Source organism: Hirundo rustica, chromosome 3 (assembly GCF_015227805.2).
Source record: "Hirundo rustica isolate bHirRus1 chromosome 3, bHirRus1.pri.v3, whole genome shotgun sequence".
In the NCBI taxonomy this organism is placed as follows: domain Eukaryota; kingdom Metazoa; phylum Chordata; class Aves; order Passeriformes; family Hirundinidae; genus Hirundo; species Hirundo rustica.
The window spans coordinates 57,251,214-57,272,512 of NC_053452.1; the positions used below are offsets into that span (position 1 = coordinate 57,251,214).

General features: G+C 35.6%; 1 protein-coding gene across 1 annotated transcript in view; it reads right to left on the reverse strand.

Moving 5' to 3' along the window:
- The window catches only part of ESR1 (estrogen receptor 1), a 160,864-nt gene that overhangs the window by 47,656 nt on the left and 91,909 nt on the right, over positions 1-21,299 (reverse strand). The window contains 1 exon segment of the mRNA XM_040059234.2: positions 12,249-12,365. Coding sequence (XP_039915168.1) covers positions 12,249-12,365 — 117 coding nt within the window.

Sequence of the window (21,299 nt, forward strand, 5' to 3'; positions counted from 1 at the left end):
GACACTATTTTCTAAAGCACAGTGTCAGAAATAGTGCACTCCTTCCTAAAATTCATATCAGTTGGGCTCACACAGAACTCTAGACCAGTGATACCGCACAGCTGCCCTAGCCCCACAAAAAGAAGTTGGTTATTGGGAATAAATAAATATTTCTTTATAGCCCAAAGCTTCAAAGTATGTCCCAACCTCTAGCAGACCATTATTCTATAAATTACCAATGATAAATTAATGATGTTGGTGAGTCAGATGGATCACAGAAGCAGCTCTCAAAAGCTATCTAGAATATTTTGACTTTTGAAAGGTCACTATTTATTTTAATTAAACATCATCCTATTACTGAGCCTGTGATCTTCATAATTATATAAAAAACACTCAAGAAAGTTCCCATCATAAGATGAGTTTATACAGCAGTAAATAATGCCATTTAAGTAGATAAACGTAACTATGAAAAGGAGAGATAATTGCAACCTCAGATTCTAATGTGGGAGACCTACTGTCAAAAGGCTGAAATAACCACAACAGAACCATTATTGTCATTACTGCACATATCTGCAATGTTCTTTGCACTGTATGACCCTGAACCTTAGGATACTATCAAGTCAGCCATACCAATTCAAACAACATAAGACCTTTGCAGTGGAACAAAATCTCCTCTTGTGGAAAGGTTACAAGAAAAATATAATGATAAAGCCAACGTGGACTCCAACCATAAAGAGAAGGTTAAGTATGGATCTAAGCGGAGGAGTAACGCATTTTGAGACTGAGTCAGAAACTTAAATCCATCATCAAGTGGAGGCAAGGGAGGATGACTAAGTAACAAGCAAAGCACACAAGGAATTGAGATATGAAGAAAAGACAGCTGATGATGCAGCTTATTCTGGAGTTCTCAGGCAATAAAAAAAAGCAGCACTCGTCCCCAGCTTGCAACGCAAAAGAAGCATCTACAGAGACTAAAGATGGAAACTATTCAAGAAATAGGGAAGAGAAAACATTTAAACCAAAACAAAACATAAACACTTGCAAGCAATCTGTACAGGTCTTTCTAACGGCTGGGGAAAGAGAAACACAACATTTGCTCAGAACTCTTCACACCACAAAATTTCAAACCTTTAGAATCCCAGTATTTGTTGGGAGCATTTTCATCGCACATGCTTCGATATAAATGTTGGTCCTTTCCAGCCTCAAAGAAACATGGAGAATCTTTAAATCTCTTTTCCTCTTTCTTCAACTATGGTGAGATTTTCACTGAATTAGTATTTGGAAATTACACATTTTATGTTTATTTCATTCAAAATCTAGTGGGCTTTGTGATTCTATTCCATTAATCTATTCAGATAAAAGGAGTTCAATAAATCTCTCATTGCTTCTATTAACCTATCTACATTTTCCCATTCACTACACTATTTCTAAGCTAAAACTCTCAAGTGTGTTGCTGTTCCAATGTTTCATTCAGCAATACCAGTATTTCCTATCACTAAAACAGTTTCTGTTAAGGAGGCGGGGGGGAGATTCTTGTCATTCAGAAAAACACAAGACTTATTCTGGAAAATCGTCATCATGGAGATACTCTCACTTCCTTGCAATACTCAATAGCAGGCATGCTCTATGTGTAACAGATATTTTTGTTCTATGCTTTGTATCAATTTAATGCTTTTGAATTAAAATTTCCCTGTGAAATACGTATATATAATCACATGAACAAGCCCACATGGTTCACAGAAACGAAAGCATTTGCTAACTTTCTCACATTCCAAATTTTATAGCTGCTCATCTGGAAATTTCCTTTCAAATAGAAAGCATCCTTGGGGTGTGTGGTGTTCAACATACCCATAAATAGATAGGCTGACATAATTCATAAACAAGACGTTGGGGTTAGAAAAATACTATTAAAACATCAGATAAGTTTAAAAAGTAAATAGAAGGCCAGAAATTACTAGGAAAGGAAGGGAGGACAGAACAGCTTAATAAATCACAGAGTTTATTATCATGAAGCACACTACAGTGAACACTGCATGCAGTTTTGTTCTTCTCAAATTAAAAGAGATATAAGAAGAATGAAAAAGGGATAAGAGAAGAACAGATAAGATGATTTGTCATGTGAAACAACTCTGGTGTAAGAAATATCTAAATGGACTATATCTGCTTGCCCTCCAAGCCAGATACGAGACTACAAAACCTGGAATAGCAAAAAGATGCATAAGGTACAAAACACTAAAGCTTCTCTTCTCATACAAGAAGGTTTCAAATGAAAATACCCCACACAAGGTTCAGGACAGACAGGAAGAGGTTCTCTTTCACCCTGGAAAAAGAAAACTGACAATGTGAATAAATTAGAATGTGGTGTAGTTAGAAAGCTGTAGGCCAAATGCAATAGAGAACAGAATCCATTAAAGGTTAACAAATATAAGTAGGACAACTTCAGCTAAAGTCTCCATCACATAGATTACTGGAATATCAGAGTTTTTTTGGGTTTGCTTTTTACTTAGTCCAGGCCTGCCTTAAGTAAAACAACGATGCGATGAGGATTTTAGATAACAGAGGGAAAGTGGCATATTTAACTGTTTATAATTAAACCAGATGTTAAGAAATATATATATATATATATATATATATATATATATATATATATATATATTCATCTGAAAGCCTACCATGGTATTTTCTTCACCTTAGAACATAAAAAGCAGTGCATTAAGCAAAGCTGAACATAACCAGTTTGGAGGAGATGCCCCACACAAATTTATTTTTTGCATTTTTATTTTGGGATTTAGAAAAAATCAACCAATCAACCAACTGTAGCAATTTTACTACTTGATTTTGTAGAGACAAAGTCTGGAAAAAAAGTCAGTAAGAGTATGCATTCCTTTTGCATCACATCACCAGCTTTTATTATCACAGACAGAAAGGTCTCTGAACCTGTACAGGTATCACATTCATCAGAGATTTATAGAACATACTACTAACTTTTTACCTAAGCCCTAGATGGACAAGCAACAAACTTATTCATTTTCTTGGACTAAATAAGAGTGAATATCTCTCTGAAAAATGCAAGTGCTCCCAAATCTCCTTCAACTTAATCAAATTTTATCTCTGTTTAAAAGAGATAATAGTGATGCACAGTCACTAATTCAAAAAAAGAGAACTCTATCAAACTAAAATTTCCTTGCCAAAAGTGAAATGATTCTGTAAGGGTTTTTAAAATATATGAATGCATCAATTTTAATTCGACAGTTCAGCCAATAAAGAGACCTTAATTATCAAGTGTTATGAAAAATAATATTACAGCAAAAATTTAAGTACTATGCATCTTGCAAGAGCTCTGAAACAGTTTCCACATGAGTTTTAAAGCTGCAAGAGCCAAGATTTTCAAAGGCAGTTTTATAAAGCTTCATATATAAATTCAGTCAGACTTTTGGACATTTTCAAAACTGCTAATTATATAATCAAATCATTAGAACCTGATTAGCAATAAAATTGAATATGGACAATAAAATTGTATATGACACTCACATGGCAGGGGAATTGGAACTAGATGATCTTTAACGTCCTTTCCAACTCAACATTCTAAGAGTGTATGCTTGTGAAGGAAATGTTAACCATATGAAATACTTCCCTAGTGTTTTCCCACATGCCATTACAACAAAACAAAAAATAAATTCCAGATTGTTAAAACAAAAGAGCCAAAATAAAAAATGCACTTGAATGAGCATTGAATCTCAGCCATACAACAGCCATTTTTTTCCTACCTGTTGCTAATAACAAAGCTCCACTTTTATACCTTTGGTATTATATAAAATATTCAGAAATATTTAGAGGAAGAAAAAGAGGAGACCAATTAGAATCAAATTTGCTTGGCTGTGTGTGAACTACAGAATAATGCATTTTAGTTTTGAAGATGCAGGTATAATCTCAATTTTTATTCAAGTTAAATATATTTCCTGTGAACTGTTTTGTATAATATTTTTCAATTTCTTTCTTGTTAGAAATTTGGTCAATCAACAACAGGTTTTAGCCACAATTTTTTTGTTTTGTTTTTTGCTTGATTGTGTTCGGGATTGTTTTTGTTTGGGTTTTTGTTTGGTGGGGTTTTGTTGTTGTAGGGTTGTGGGGGTTTGGGGGGGGGGTTTGTTTTTGTTGTTGATTTGTTTGATTTTTGCTTTTTGCAAATTTTTTTTTTGTTTGTTTTAATTTGACAACAAAAAGATGGATCTATGACTGGGTTTGGAAACAGTGATGGGTAAATGGTTTAGTCATGGTTTACCCATTTAGCTAACTTCCCAGCCTGGAACAGCCTTTGAACCTGAGGCTCCCTATCCACACTTCTGCTCCTTGTCAGCAGATCCCAGAGGAGAGATATTTGACACTTCTATATACATGCACAGCCTTGTAGCATTAACAGCCTATAATTTTGTCAGTTTGTCAAAAGAGTGTTTCAAATGTGCTTGGAAACACCTTCTCTTCTCAACAATGTTGTTGCTCTTCAAGACCAACCTACCTCATCGGCATCCTGTTGAAAATTGCAAGAGAGAAAGAATCTCTGTGTTAGAGAGAAAGAATCTCTAGTGTTTTGTAAAACAAACCCTGCTTGGCAATAAAAGACAAAATGTATGCAGTAAAAGGTAATATAAATAAGAAGGTATCTGTAAGAAGAGAGGCAGAGAGTCAGTTGGCCCACTGATGATCAGAGTCTTAAGGGAGAATGCACAGAACAGGGCACGGAAGAGATACCACACAAATCTGTACACCAGTGTTTGCAAAGGAAGAAACTAGATTTTCCTATGACATAAACCTACCTGTCTGAAACTGAAGTTGGGTTTGAAGAGGCCAGAAATTCAAATGCCTCTCTTCAAATGTCCAAGTATGGGAAGGACTTACTAAACTGTTGGGAGAAGACCTCTGGGGCTGAGTCCAGGTTCACTTTGGTGTCACTGCTGTGATTAGCTGAGGTAAGGGACTGCAAAAGTAAAATGGTGTGAACGAGCCAACAGTTTCCTTACAGACACAAACCTGAGTGTCTAAGCACAACTGGCTTTAGAGCCCAAAGGGCAGATGCAAGTAAGGCAGCTGCCTCCTAACAGCCTCTTATGGCAACTTCACTTTACAGGTAGGCCTCATTAGGTACATCTCTGCTGAACTCAATAGCTTTATAATGGCCCATTGGAAATAAACCAGAATCCTACAGCTTCCTTTAAAACATAAGGTCACTGTAGCTGCTGTACGTTAAGTAGAAGTCAGTAACATAATTTCATTCTTGATAGATTTGTAACAGACACAGATTGCTGAAGCTATGACTGCAGTGTAGGTTTCTAATACCGTAACACATCTCAGCATGATGGTCCTTCCAAGGTGATTTTAAAGACTTTTGACATTTTGGGGAACTTTTCTGCTTGAATCTCTCTACATAAATATATTATTTGGTCACAGAAAAGTAACACCACTTTCCAAATTCAAATTTTATAGTCTAATAAATACTTCTTTTGAATATGATTCAGACAATCAGCCCTTTATTTCATTCCCATTTCTCTTTTGGAAAATGAAACAGCTATGTAAATTGTGCTGAAAACCCAGGTGGGCTGACAATTAGTTTAAATGAGAAACATTGTCTGAAATCCTCTAAAAAGATTAATCAGAATTTAATGCTGAATCTCAAACAGACCTGCCCCAAGAGACAGTGCTTAACTGCCTGTTTTCTGACAAGGATATCTAGACACTCAGTACTATAAATAAGTAACATATTTGTGTTCAGTCTGTGCACCTGGATATTACAGCCTTTTCAACTCATGGGTGCTGTATGTCAATTTATGTCATTTTTTCAAAATATATCTCTTATCGTTTTCCAAACTGGGGCTTATTTCTCCTCTATAATCAGGACCCCATTCTACTGGAGACAGAGGGAGACAGAAGTCACAGTTGGGGTTTAGATTCAGGTATTCTGGTTCAGCTCCTGGCTCTACTACCAGTTTGCTCCACGACCAAGTCACACTACATATCTCAAGTGCCTCAGAACTCCTACTAACTAAAATGCAGATCATAAAGCTGGTCTTCCATATAAAGTCTTAAAGACCTGGTGACAAAGGATAGCTGTTAACAAGAGGCAAATGTCATTTGGGGTCTCTAATGGCTATTCATAATGCGCAGTTTGATAACCAATGATCTACTAATTAAAGATGAAGGTGCAAGGCATGATTCATCCTAATCTGTATTTTTGTATTCAATCCTTGGCAGTCACAGCACGTTTTAAAGAGCATCTTAGGACATGGAGAAGTGAAACAAGAGAAGTATAATTAATTCATCATTCAAATGAATCCCTTTCAGTGCTGATACTCCAAATAAACTAATACCAAGTTTTGGTTACAGTAAGTATGGCAACTTCCCCATTTCTAGACAATATTTACAATGAGCCTGTAGACATTTCAGGGATCACGACAAATCCTTTAGAGGAACTTCTCTACTTTTACATCAACCATGAGGGGGAGAACCAGTCATTGAGGACGAGTCCACTGGTATAAATCTCAAAGACAACAAGACATTTTAATTGCTACATCTTAGAAATTAATTAAGCATTTGGCCTGATACCAGGACTGACTGCTAGAACTGAACTGTAAATGTCTAACCAAGAGAAGAAACAGAACCATACAATCACAGAATCGTGGACTGCTTTGGGTTGGAGAGGATCTTAAAAATCATCTAGTTCCAACTTTCTTGCCATGGGCAAAGACACCTTCATTAGACCAGGTTGCTCAGAGCCCCATCCAAGCTGGCCTTGAACACTTCCAGGGATGGGGCAACGTCTCTGAGCAACTTGTACCAGTGTCTCTCCACCACCTTCAGAGAAAAGAATTTCTTCATAATATCTCATCCAAACCTACCCTCTTCCAGTTCGATGCCATTAGCCCTTGTCCTACTATTAAATTATCTTGTAAAAAGTCCCTCTTGAGCTCTCTTGTAGCTCTAGTACCCTAGGAATTACTCAACTAATGAAAAAGGTAAAAAAAGGCGAAAAAGCCAAGGTAAACAAATACACAACTATAATCAGCTTTACAATCTCAAACAAGTGTTCAAGAGTTAAACATTAAAAATTCTGAAGCTTTTTTTTTTACAGATCCAGTTATAGCATTTAACTAAGCATAAGACAATTTGTCCCATTTTATCCCATTTCCACTTGATTGCAAAAGATCTTAAACACGTATAAATTCATTGTTGAATCTGCTTTGAGCAGGTGGCTTAACAAAAAACCTCCTAGATTTCCTTCTAGCACAGATCATGTTATGAAGTGGAACACGAAGATAAATCATTTTTGGCAAAGGTGTTCACAACAATGGTCTCTCTTTCTAATTTTGAGTGCAGAACATAGAAATACTGTATTTTGTGACAATTTAATGGCACTGAACCCCTTTGCATGTGTGCAAAGAGGAGAAAAAATATTTCACTAAAAATTTTATTTCATTTCCACCTTATTTTCCCAGAAAACTGCTATAAACTCACGAAACTTTGTTTCAAATATGTAGGAGTACATGATTTCAGCCCAACAATTACAACTTTAGAAGGTACATTTCCTCATACATTTATCAGGCCGCACATATGCAGTTATTTGGGTGAGTACAGAACAGTATGTCTAATAAGTATCATTGAAGTTCTCCTTGAATAAACTAGAATCATTTCACATCCACAATCCATTTTCCTTCATTCACTAATTTCTCTTTTTAATAGTTCATTAAAAGATAATTACATGAAAATGTAGAAGACCTTGAGCCTGTCCAGTGGTTGCATCAGACATCAATTTACTTCTACTTTTGAGAATGATTTCAATAACTCTCTAGCTTTTTTCATGAATAAATATAGAATTCAGCAAGGAAGCATAGATCTCTCCATTTAAAGGTGAAAATCAGCAAGGTCCTTCTCTGAGAGAATGAGAAATTTGTTTTTTCATTTTCCCAGTAAAAATTTGTCTTAAACTTCAGCAATACTGTCACACTGAACCAGACTGGCTTAGCGGTGGGTAATTATTTCAAAAGAATGTGAGAGGAAAAACTGGAGCCTAGAGACTCCAATCTCTAGAAGTTAATGAAACTTTCTACAGTCAAATGGCATGTGGTTTTTGCACTCTGTTATGGCCAGCATGGAGTTTCACTCCCTGGGCTGTATCACAGTATTTTATGAAGTGTTCTCAGACAATTTTTGAGGGTAACACCAAAGGATGTAAGCTTCAAATGTGCTGTAATACTGTAATTTCATTACCACAACAAATATTACAGAAAGTCCTCTCTCTACAACCGGAGATTTCAGGCTGTTCAAAGACAGTAAATACCCCATGTCATATACATAATCACCATCTGGATCTAGCACATGAGCACTCAAATCCTTGATGGCCACATTTCCTATGATTTGATGTTAGGAAGCCATCAGCATTTGACAATTGGAAGGATTATGTAGGTGTCAGGGTGGTTAAACATGGACTATCAGACAAATACTGGATTTTTCCTTTAGGCATCTGGCATTTAGCATTATGGCGATTTTTTGCCATAGCCACAAATTCCACTAGCACACTGTTGCTCTGATCCCACCAGCACTCAGTGAGAAATCTGTCCTGTCACACATTGAACGGAGAGGAAGAATGCAGTACACTAATTATTAGAAAACCTTATTCACTTACCACACTATAAAAATAATTAATAAAAAACAATAAAATAAGGTGTTTGGGGTCTTTGGGCACAAGCCATCAGAAAGCCTTTAAAACAATGGAGAAACAGAAAACTAGGTCTGTACTAGAAGCAGAGGTCACCTGCACCTTACATATGGTTGGAGCTTCAGGATTGCAACTGCCGTAACAACTCCATTTGAAAGCTGGGACACTCCATCATGCGAAAGTTGGAGTGCACTTCTCCAAACCAGAATAAAAACAGGCTTCAAGGAGGCATCAGCAGGTTGTAAACAAAAACAAGGCTTCTCTCCCCTGCTACGGAAGCTAAGTAAAAGGGACACGGCAAAGATTTTATTCGACGTGTCCACTTTATCCTCACATTCAAACACGGGAGCACAGACTAAATAATAACACACAACATTAAGGTCCTTTGGGTTTATTCAGAAAGAGAGAATGAAGCATTTGTACAAAATATAACCTCTGTAAATTATGCCTCAGATGCCAACTGCGTCAGCAGAGATTCTTGCAGTCTAATTGTCTCTTGAAGCAGCACAGTAACAGATGCAGAAGGAAACACTTAAAAACACAAGAGGAGAGGAAAAAAAATAACTCTTCAGCACTGAAAGAAGTTTTTAAAAGACTGAAGAACAGGGAAGAAAAAAAAATCAATAAAATTTCCACAGGAACTCATAAGAGGAACTCGTAAGTATATGTTCCTACCACAGAGTTCAAGGGCCATTTGAAGCCTGCATTTTTTTTTCTACATGAAAAGCCTCTAAAACATATTCCAGTTGAGTCCACTCTACTAAAAATAGTATATATGAACTTTTGCATCCTGCATAAAGTGACCTTCTGTGAGGAAAACGCCAGCAACCATATTCTATATCATATGTTTAGAATTAACCAGAGACATTTAATCAAGATTTTGTCTACCTTCCCCAGTATTTACTGAGAGTCCATATTTAATATCAGTTATTATTCCTATCACTTAAATTGCAGATAAAAATCACAAGTTGGCAACTTCTACAATGTATTGAGAAACATCAGCTGATTTAGCACAGCAGAAAAACTGGGATTACCTTTAGAGGAAAGAAAGATTACACGTGTTTTCCACTATATCTAAAATTTGTATCATCATAAACAAATTGTGGAGACAGAGATAAAAGTGAGATAAGATAAAAACAAATATCCAAGCATATTATAGAATTAATGCCTTAAAAAAAGGCAAATCCTTCAACACAAGCATGAGTTGATTATTTAAACTAAAAGATCCAGTCACAAGAACTTCGAATTACTGGAGAACAGTGTGAACTTTGAGCTAACAACAAAGCTACATGATTTTACTATTTTGAAAAAAAGTTCTGTTATACCTACTAAAAGAGAAAAATCTTTATAACTCTCCTCAGAAAAAAAAAATTAAAATTTAAACATTATCACTTAAAAATTAAGCCAGATGGCTTAACAACAATATTTACTTAACCTTTATCTTCATCTGAGAGAAATGTGACAATTATAAAGGTCCAGATTTAGAAGAAAGGTTTATTTTCCCACACTTTCCTGTGGACAATAGGGGATCAATAACAACTCCAGAAAAACTTTAAATGTTTTACTTCATGTACATTAACTGTACCTTCCCTGAAACCATCTGCAGGTATGACAGTGCATTACTTGTAACCGAGGGATCTCAAGATTTTTCTCCCAAGACTTCATAAAATAAATATTTTAAAACTCTTGCCTATGAACCAGTGATAGATTTCATGCATTTTTAGTAGTAGTATAAGAGCAGATACAATTTATGCTGATACTGATCTTTTTAATAAACTGAGTTTAGTTGCTTAAAAGAAGAAAACAACAAAATGACAAAAAAATACCACAGCACTGACTATTTTTGAACTGCCAGTTCCTGTAATGACTATAAAAATCTTACAACATTGTAAAAGGAAAGGAAAGGATTAAATCCAGATTACTTTTCTCAGGTGAGAACCACTGTATGAAACAAAGATTCCAGAATATTTATATTTGAAAGGAAAATTGGATAGAACTGCAGTATTTCTTTTGGACTACTTTAATCTAGAAAATGCTAGTTGAGAAATCTTTACCATTTTGTGAGAGTAAAACAGTAACATATAGAATAGTCAAAAACCTATTAGAACTTGCATCCTAGAGAAGAGTTATGAAAAATATAAAACTGGTACAGAGGATCATTAATTAAATACATGTAAGTGTAATTGGATATAAACATGCCATAAGAAAAATGTAATGTCAACAACATAAAGCATCATTATAAATCCTAGCCCTGATCTGCCATATGTACAAAGGTCAAAGCCAAATCTGCATGGGATATTCATATATAGATTCTCTGGTTCTAGTTTGCCTTTCTTGAACTTCTTTCTTTTCTGGATCATAGCTGTGATATTAACTACCTACCCTTTGAAGAGTTCTAGCCATATAAACCAGGATGTTTAGATCGATAGATAAAATCTCATTAAAAAAATCAACCACTGTCTTAACTTCTGGAAGCAAAAGCAGATTTTACATCTTCCTCCTGCTTGAATCCCAAAATTGAGATTAACAAAATCAGTCTCAGCTCTTTCCTAATCCTCGAGTTGAGAAAAATGCAGATCCAACCTCAAGTGCAGCAACAACAGATCATTTTTCCTTAAGTCTTTCCCTTTTTCTCCTAAGATTCCCAGACTTGGCTGATCTTTGCTGGACTTATAAACAGTTTCTTGAGGAAAGGACAAATATGATGAGCTACTCTTCTCTCTTGTGCCAGACTTTCTGTGGCATAAGTAAGCATTAGATGTGCCAAAGAAAGGAGGAACCAGTCTTTAATCCAGCTCTTTACACACAAAATACATGGGATCTAATCTCTTCTGCTCTGTGCACTGACTAGTTTGCTAAGTTTTTCCTATAGATACAGATTTCCATACAGCTACTGATTACTCTTCATTGATAAAAGCAATCAGAAATTTTTAGCAGGCTACAACAAGCCATCATTATTATGTGTGTTCCAGGAAAGTGGCATTTATCTCAGTTCTTATAAAATGAGTAAGCTTTTAATATTGTTGGGTTAATTCACATCTAAGATATGTGAATATTCACATATTAATTCACATCTAAAATATGTGAATATGTGAATATACAGTACCAGAACAGAGAAATTAACTTTCCCTTCCAGGATTCACAGAAAAATAATTATATATCCGAAGTTTCTTTAATAAATACGGACTGATTTGGCACTACCAATGCTCTTCACACTGAACTGCAAAATGCTGTAAAATCTTGGGTTAAACTCTGTTCATCAGGATCTGAAGCCTACCATGAACGGCCAAAAAAAAACTGAGTTAAAAACAGTAACAGAGGAATTCTAATTCAATTTAAATCAATGGTCCTCTTATTTTTCAAGCAAATTTGGACAAGATAACATGATATTTGGGAGCTTTTAATTTTTTATTCAATAATATCATTTTGATTTAATAGACTTCAACTCAACAAAATCAGTAGCTTCCTCCTTTATTTAGAAACCATATCAGCTGCCCAATGAAGTTAAAAGGCAGGAAGGCAGACAGCAATGTCAAAGACTTGATGATGGCTATGTACATACCACCTTTCATCATTCCCACTTCATAGCATTTTCTCAGTCGGCAGGCCTGGCAACTCTTCCTTCTGTTCTTGTCAATGGTGCACTGGTTAGTAGCAGGACACATGTAGTCATTGTGCCCTGTAAAACCAGAGGGAAAGTAAGGACACAGTTAGACACAGACACAACAAAAATTACTATTAGCTTCTTGGGAAAAAAAAGTAAGGTTACCATCACAACCTTTTATAAAAGTGTTGATACAGATTTTGAAACTAACATCTCTATGCCACATATTTATTCAGGAGTTCTTTAAATTAAAACTTCTGTAGACTAATTAAAATAGTGAACAATTAAAGCAACCACAGAAGAGGATATATTATTATGAATGAGTGCCTTGACTTCCTTGCTCTCAGGCTGAGAAATACAATGCCATCTGTTTTTGTGTGCTTGTGCTGATGTTTAACCAACAGAGTGCACAAAATGAGGTTTACAAAATTAAAAAGGTCTATGCACAAAAGATTTTATCTATGACTGTCAGGGCCAGTTAAGAAACAAACAATAACATAAAACAGAAGCAACAATCCTGAAATGATAAATTGTACCACAGGGATAAATCAGCCCCTAATTCCAGCTGAATGTCTACTGATTTGTGCAAAAACTTTTTGGCATGATAAATTCTAAAATTACCACATGCTGAAACCAAGCTTCTTACTTCAGAGTTCCTTTTCCTCATTTATTGCTCACTACATCTCAGTTCTCATAACAAGTATTTTTAGTATACCATTATTTTTTACTGCTAAAAAGCATCTATTCCTATATGCACTTAAAAAATGTGTGCTTAAATCTGCTATAAAATTATTTGCCAACAATTGACAAAGGTTAACAAGGATGAAAAAGTCTCTTTGAAATAATCTCATTGGTGCTCTGTATTCATCTGAACACAGCTAAGGTACAGCACACACGTGCAGAGAAAATTTTTAAAAAAGGGTTACTGCAGAACTGTTTGTTCTTTCTTTGAGGTCAAGGGATCAGCTTGAGGTAAAGGAGGGTGGCACAGAGGCCTTGGTCTCATCAAATCATCTATCCTTGACAACAAATTAGAAAATTTAGTAAAAATTACTATCAGATTACACCGGGAACATCTGCTCTCTAATGCTGCATAACTGGGACCTCATCAAAATAAGTAGCCAACCTCTGAACTTGTTAATAGGGGAACATCTGACTATGCCCTGTCTCAAATAGACAGAACTATTATTTTTTAGGTCTACTGGACAGAACAAAATAATACTGGAAAAGTCTGTTTCCACATGCCTTGCTCTAGCACTGTGGTAAACAGGTACAACTGAACCACCATCTCAACACAGCAGGAGAGAGCGCTTTAATTTTCTGTTCCTCTGGTGGGATACAGACCGTTCTATATCTGATTCAAAACCTTTCACATATAAGTAAATTTAAAAAAAAAAAAAAAAAAAAAAAAAAAGTCAGAAAGAAAACAGCCTCAACCACATATGCAGGATCTACAGGGAAAAGGAGCAGAAAAAGAAATACATATTTTTAAGAAAATGCACTTATATTGAGTCACATTAAGCAGCAGTGCAAGAGTGTAGCACCTGACCTCAATCACCTGCCTTGTTTCTTTAGCCAGCTTTGGAAACACCGTGAGATAAAGATGGAAAATTTTAATTACTCTTCTTAAAAACAAAGAAATACTTTGAAAGAATAGCTAATCTTCTTCCTGGTGAAGTTAAAAGGTAAATTCACATGGTGAATCAGTGTTGGCGTTGAAATCAGCAAATAACTCAGAATGCCATTTAGGTCTCTCTAAAATAAGCAGGTAAATCCCACTTCAGTCAAAGCTGAAATCATACTTACCATCTTTGCTGAATTTGCTGATGTTCATAATGTTCAAAGGTTAAAAAAAAAAAGTGACAGAAATGACTGCATGCAAAAACCAATAATCAAGTGTAATCAATATCATCAGGGCAGCTATCCTATTTTTGCTATGTTTATGTGAGTGAGAACCTTCTTCTTGGCTATGAATCTGTATTTACTTGTGCAAACTGCAAGGGTTTGGAAATAAACTCTTGGCTTGTAGACTAGAATAGTACATTAAATAATCCTATTTGTAATAGGGCTATTGTTCCTATATTCATATCATAATATTTTTCCTTTTGAAGAGTTCTATCATGAATTTACCATTTAAATGTTAGCATAATTAGTCTGTTTGCATGCACATGATCTGCACCATAGGCAATCCACTCTTCACAGAGTAACAAATGTAAAATCTGGCTGCTAAAACCCAGAAAGATCTGTGTGTGATGCGCATGCTTCTTCAGATTGTGTGTATCATTATTTAGCCTTTCACATTTCCTGTAAATCTAGGAAAAAGATAATGTATTTAATATTTATCATCATTTTTGGTTTATTTTATCCAATGTGCCTTCAAGAGATGTGAAAACATGTAAGCAACCAGAAAAAAATGTTTGATAATTTGAGTATACAGTAAAAAACATTATAAATTTAATCAGGAAAGAAGAAAGAAAAAAAAAAAAGGTAAGAAGGAAGGCAGGAACCTTTCCTGCTTCTCAACAATACTATCTGATTTCAAGTATTTAGTTGCTGGAAGTGAAAAAGGAAGTTTCCTTTGCAAGACACAGACAGACTAGGGCAGTCTAGCTTGGGGTAGCATTGAAGAGAAAAAGGCAGGAAAACACAATTAAGGAATAGCTACTGTGCAAAAACAAGTTTTACTTTAAAGTGAAATAGTATAGAACTAAATAACCTTGATGTAGGTGAATTGTCTTTTGACTATTCCATGTTTTATCTAATGCGTAACTCTTATCTCTCGGCAAAGCTGATCCCAACCAATCTGACCTACTAGAAGGGATCTCTCACTGGCAGGAATCGCCAACATGAAAGTGGGACACATCAGCAGGTTCCCAGCTGCCCTGCCCTTTGTTTTCATGGCATCCAAAGCATGGTACATGCTAGAAGAGGTGGTAATTAGGCCACTTGAGAGTTGGTATTACAGGAATACAAAGAGGAAAAATGCCTTCAGTGATCACTGATACTTGTTGACGGAAGTATACATCACTCGGACTCTGTGATCTTACTGAGGCTTTTAAAAAATGAATTATCAGATAACCTGCACAAAAGTAAAGGAAGTGAATCTAATAGGGTGGGTCCCCTTGTTTTAATCCCCCGTATGTATAACTTGCACTGTCATGAGCTACTATGGAAGAGTTTAAAGGACCTATTGGAAGCGCTTAGGAAGGGATGGTCTCTTTTTCTTATGAAAATTCATTAATTGCACATTTTAAAACAGTAAAAATAAAATTAAGTATATAAAATTAAGTATGTTATAGTGCTTCAGGATACACTAAGGTGTCTCCAGAATGAGGTGCAAAAATCAGACCCTTTACTCATGTGATACTCTCCATGATAACATTCAACAGCAGAGGGAAAGAGGATAAGGATGCCTAAACTGATGTAGTTGAATTGATTCATCATGCATCTTGAACAAAGTCAGTAATAATTATTATGCTTTTACTACTGTGTGTTTTTCCTTTAATTGTTCTTTTATTTTCAATCCTCATATTTCAGTCACATATTTCTTAAACTACTCTTTATCTATCTGAAAAAGGCAGCTACCAGCTTAGCCATTACCTCTGGAAGCACCAGATACTTCCATGATCAGACAGTGAAATTAGCAAAATTTTCATACATGTCAGCTAGGATGAAAGGAAGGAAAGCTAAACTTTAATCTTTATCCATACTTTAAGGTGCCAAACAAGACTGGAGATGAAAAGCAAAACCTTGGAAAGAATTTTTTTTTTTTTTTTTTTTTAAAAAAGGACATTACATAGGCTAAGCCAGTAAAAACAAATGTTGAATGTAAAATAAAAAGTAACACAAATTTTAAGTTAAAGTGCCCCAATAAAACTACACTGATTGGTTTTAAAATCACACTTTTTCCTAACAGCTTCACAGAAGAACAGAAGGTTATGTCTGAATCCTTTATATGTACAGATACTCAAATTCACAGCTTAATTATTCTCAGACAAGGTCTTTGGATTTGGAATTTGGGTTCTCTTAGCAACTGCTCAACACTGCTGAGAAGATTAATCTTCTTTCTGGTTTTAAACAAGCAAAACATTAGTAATGTGACAGTAAAGAAAATGGTCAAAAAGGCTGTAAAACATACTTCATTTGCATCCAGTGACCAAGTCCTCTTTTTTCTGCATACCTCAGAAGGAAAGGTTATGAAATATCCTGAGTTAGAAGGGACCTGCAAGGATCATCAAGTCCAGCTCCTGGCCCTGCACAGGACAGTCCCAACAATCACACCATGTGCCTCAGAGCATTGAGACATGTCAATCACAGAACCACTGAAGAATGAGAAAGGAGGAGAGGTTAAAATTTATATACTCCTTGTTATGTCCTTCGGCTGTGCCATGGAGCTCACAGACTGTGTTTGCCTTCTAGTGGAATCCCTTTGTCTCCACTTACATATAACTGTAACTGCTCACATGAGCAGGTAATTCCAGCCAAATGATTAAGATACCAAGCTCTTCTTAAGCTTTTCCATGTACTAACAGGAAAAAATGAAGAAAGAAGGAGAATCAGCACTGCATGAGGGTACCAAGCCTGCTGCCATCTCACTAGCATAATAATGCATTAACTTATGTATTGAGATAGGGTGATATATTTTTAAAAAGCCACTCTTTAACTTTATAAATATGTAAATATAAAATTTTCTACTCAAGCAAATAATTTTGAAGTTTTTTATTATTTGCCTTATCTTAAAAATTAATTTGGTGTTTCATCTACTATTTCAGGATTATGATAGCATGTACAAAGTCTACTTCTACCCTGATCCAATTTTTCTAATTTTAGACAAGGCAAGAAAATAGAAGGTATATTTTTTCTTCATGACAAATAAAAATAGACAAAAATACTGATCCAATCTTACAAAATCTGGCAAGGAGTATGACATCAAGTTTCTGTTTCCCTAGCTGATAAATCACAATTGTTTTAAGTCCTTGGCACATGATTAAAACAACAGCTGTGTTAAAGGGAAAAACTCCCACAATGTATTACTCGCAACCATCTCAATACAATCTCTCCAGAGACACAAAGCATTTTCAGAAAGAGTTATAGGCATGTCATGGCCATCTTATTCCCATACACTTTGAATGAAACTCTTGTATTTTTAGCTCCTTAGTTTATTTGAGCCAGAATGGAAAGGGGTAAATTCTACTAAAGAAAACTCCCACAACAATTATAAAGAGCCAAAGAAGTTAACAATATTGCAAATTACTCTTGTGCACTCAAAATACTATCAAATATTATCAATAAAAAAAATAATGTAACTCTCTATTGTTATTCCAGGTATAACATCAGATTTGGATCTTCAGTACCTGAACGGTTCCTGCTATCATACATTTTTCAATGACCTGTAATACAGTTATCCTCACACTACCCTTGGAAGGGAATTTTTGGGCGGGGAAGGGAAATTTTTGGGTTTAAAATATTATTTAATATTTAAATATTGTTAAATTACTATTATTTATTTTGTGTATTAATTTATTAATTAAATATAATTTAACATTTTAAATATTTTTATTTCATTGGCAGAAGGAGGGGAGCAATAAAGGATTTTCACCACATAGAGTGTGTAGTGGACATGGGCATTTCTAAGCACGAGTTGTCAGCATTGAACTCTGTAAAACTGAAACCTCAGTACAAGCAACAGCTGGCTCGCTAAATTGTTAAACTACTCTTTGAACCAGTATTTTCACAAAAAAAAAAAAAAAAAAAACACCACCTTGTTTTCTGCTTGTGTACCACTTTCTCGTGCAAAGTACAACCTGGATATATTCTTCTTTAATTAACTGATATGTATCTGTGATCCTTGGTTTGCTCCCCTCATATCCTAACATCATCCATCCTCTATAGCATGAAGAGTCATCCATTTTATAATCAGAAGGGTCAACCAAGTTGTCTCAGTCTCTTGTTCTGCATATCCCTAGCCACATTTTAGACTGGGAGTAGCTGTGTTATCTGTCACACTCTCTAAAAGCAAGTGGAAGATGTCAGCACTTTCATGCAGGACAAAAATTGCAAGCTCTTTTGTAGTTTTTAAATGTAAAGTGCTTTTGCTTCTCATCTGAATGTTTTGAATTGCTGACAGGCTCAGTCCTGAACTAGGAATAATGTGAATTTTCACATTAAATATTCACTAAACACTTGCAACATGTAATAATGTTTAAATGTTTGTTGCTATTGCTTGATATTGCACAACAGTAATATTCCAGAGGAAGTAAAACAACATTAAAGGTGGTAATATAGGATACATTAAGAACAGCTTCTAAAAGCCAGGAATTCTATCTAGGAAGCGGGAAGAGCTTTGGATTTAGCAGAGGAAAAACAAATGGCCATTTATAAAATCAGATAAGAGTCAGTTCTCTACTCTCCAGCAGTGTGTGCTGCCCAACTTCAGAAATGTTTTCAATTTTGCCTAGACTGACACATCGTATGTCAGCTAGGAAAATATAGTTCAGAGGATTTCACAAAATCAGTCTCAGGGCAGGATTATCAGAGTTCAGGGCTACAATGGAAGCTGATATTAAATAAGGCTCCATAGTGTCTGCCCTGAATGTAGTATTTTCCTCACAAATGGGTAGTGATCTGGAGTACTTCTTTTATTAATTGTTATTAATTTTTTAGATGACATTTATATGTGTTAGAAGAACAGAGGAAAGGCCAGACTACTCTCCTAGCCAGACTGAAATAAATAGCAAGAGAGTACAGGATAAGAATTCCAAATTATCTTGGCAAACTGGAGGTAGCACATGGGAAAAAAAACAGCACAAAAGCACAATGTACAAAGGACTGGTAGGAATCTCTGCATTAAAATAGGAGTAATCATATGCACAAAACAATAAGGAAAACAAATGGTTTCTTCTCCAGAAAAGTTATGTCTGAGTTTATTCTGCATCACTCATTGGTTATGAGTGAAGAGTATCATGTTTTTGTTAATAAGGCAAACATTACAGTGTGACAGATATAGACAAATACTGTGTGATGGATGGGCTTGTAAGGTAACGCTACTGCTCTCTTCAGTACTTTTGAAATACCATATTGAAGGAAATCATGCTTCAAGAAAAAAAGAAAGCAATAAAAAGTGGAGAACCTGCAAAGCATAGCAACTAGAAGGTCAGAAGTCTAGAAAACAAGACCTATGAGAAAATGTTTAATAAAACTTGTTTCTTCAGGTTAGGAAAAACAGAGTATTTTTTTTTTTTTTCAAGTGTGATAGCAAACTTCCATGCTTTAAAGGTTGTTGCAGAAAGAAAGAGATCAATCTTTTTTGGTGGTACAATTCGCAGGAAAATAAATTATGACCTCAGCCTGCAGACAGGAGGATTCAAATCTCCCAGTAGCCTTCAAAGATAAGGAGAATAAAACATTGGATCAAGCCACAGGTTTTAAGAAACAATTCAATAAACATATATAAGGAATTGGTAGAAGTTGATCTTATCACAGGACAGAAAGATGAACTAGAGCACAAAGTCCATTGCATCCCTATTATTTGCTTAGGCCTTGAAAAATAAAGAATTATCCTGGATAGAAATATCTTAAGCCACTATCACATCCATGCTGAATGCAGCACTTAAAATTTGCTAGAAAAGTACCACATTCAAAATGCCTTACTACAAAAAAAGAGGTATTGACTCTTGCCTTTCAATAGCACTCAAATTTCTGAAACAAGATCACCATAAATTACAGAGCTGAAATTAAAAATGCATGTTAGAGAATGCAATTGGAGCAAAAAGATGCAATCAGAGCACGTGTTTCCCTCGAGGGACACTGGAGAAAAACTACTAAATGCATAAAAATAAATCAAAATAAGTTTCAGAAGAACCTCGCTGACCACCAGCAGAGCAGTCTCAATGGCAGCTAAACCTAGGTAGACTTTCCAAATCAACCTTTTCCAGCCTTCAAACTTCCAACATCCATCTCCAACTGGAATCATGTGTTTTCCACCCTGAGGCCAGATGCCCATCTGTGATTAACTCTGCCAGTCTCACTGAGGTTCGTGTTCTGTAGTTTGGCTGAAAGCTCAAAGTACCAGTGTACAAGCAGTCTTATTAGCGAGTTTCTGCCTTCTTGGCTGCAGGATATGAGCTGTTATAAAACAGATCAAAAAAATATCATCAAAACAGAAGACAAGAATGGAAAATTAAAGGAAAGATTTCAGAAACCTCCCAAATTGACACTATTGCAATTGCTGCACTTCACAATTACCTAAACACTCACTAGTATGTTTTACCAGTAAAATTCTCTCAAATATGAAAATATTACCACCACATTACCACCCCTCTCAACATTACACGCTTTCAACAAAGTGCAGCTCTATCGCTGTCAAATAAAAACAATTGATAACACTCAAAGTCTACTGCCAAAACGCTCCTACTTGATGGTCAGAAGGCACAACTGCTAACTAAAATTGAGGTTCAAGGCACACAAGCAAAATACTTCCCAGCTCCAAGAATTCCTGCACTTTGGTGACCATTATATCTCTGAACAAGATGTTAAAGGCAGGCCTCTGGAATTCCTCAGCTATTCATCCATTCTCAGAAGTCAGCCTGTTCTGGTAATGCCTCAGATCATGGAGTAATTCTTAACTGACTATTTTTGAAATATCCCAGAAATGAACAAAAGCTGTGAACAAAAGCAGAGAAGATGCACCTGAAAAACATCAGAAGTGCATATGAAGGAGAAATAGAGTTGCGGATTTCTAAAATGCTTGAGCAATTCTGGGACCAAGATACTCTCTAACATAAGGATTTACCCCTGGTTTGTTCAGAATCCCTTGTGCTCCCTCTGGGGGTTTGCAGACACCCATATGTAGGCATTTGCTGGATGCTTGTCAGAGGTGGTATGAGTAATTCCTTCCTATCTCACAGGGCTTGGTGGCTATCCAAAAACCAAGGGAATTAGAAGGGGGAAAGAATGTGTGAGTCACAAGGGAATTTTTAATTTGTAAAATGGCATTTGTAAGGCTCACGT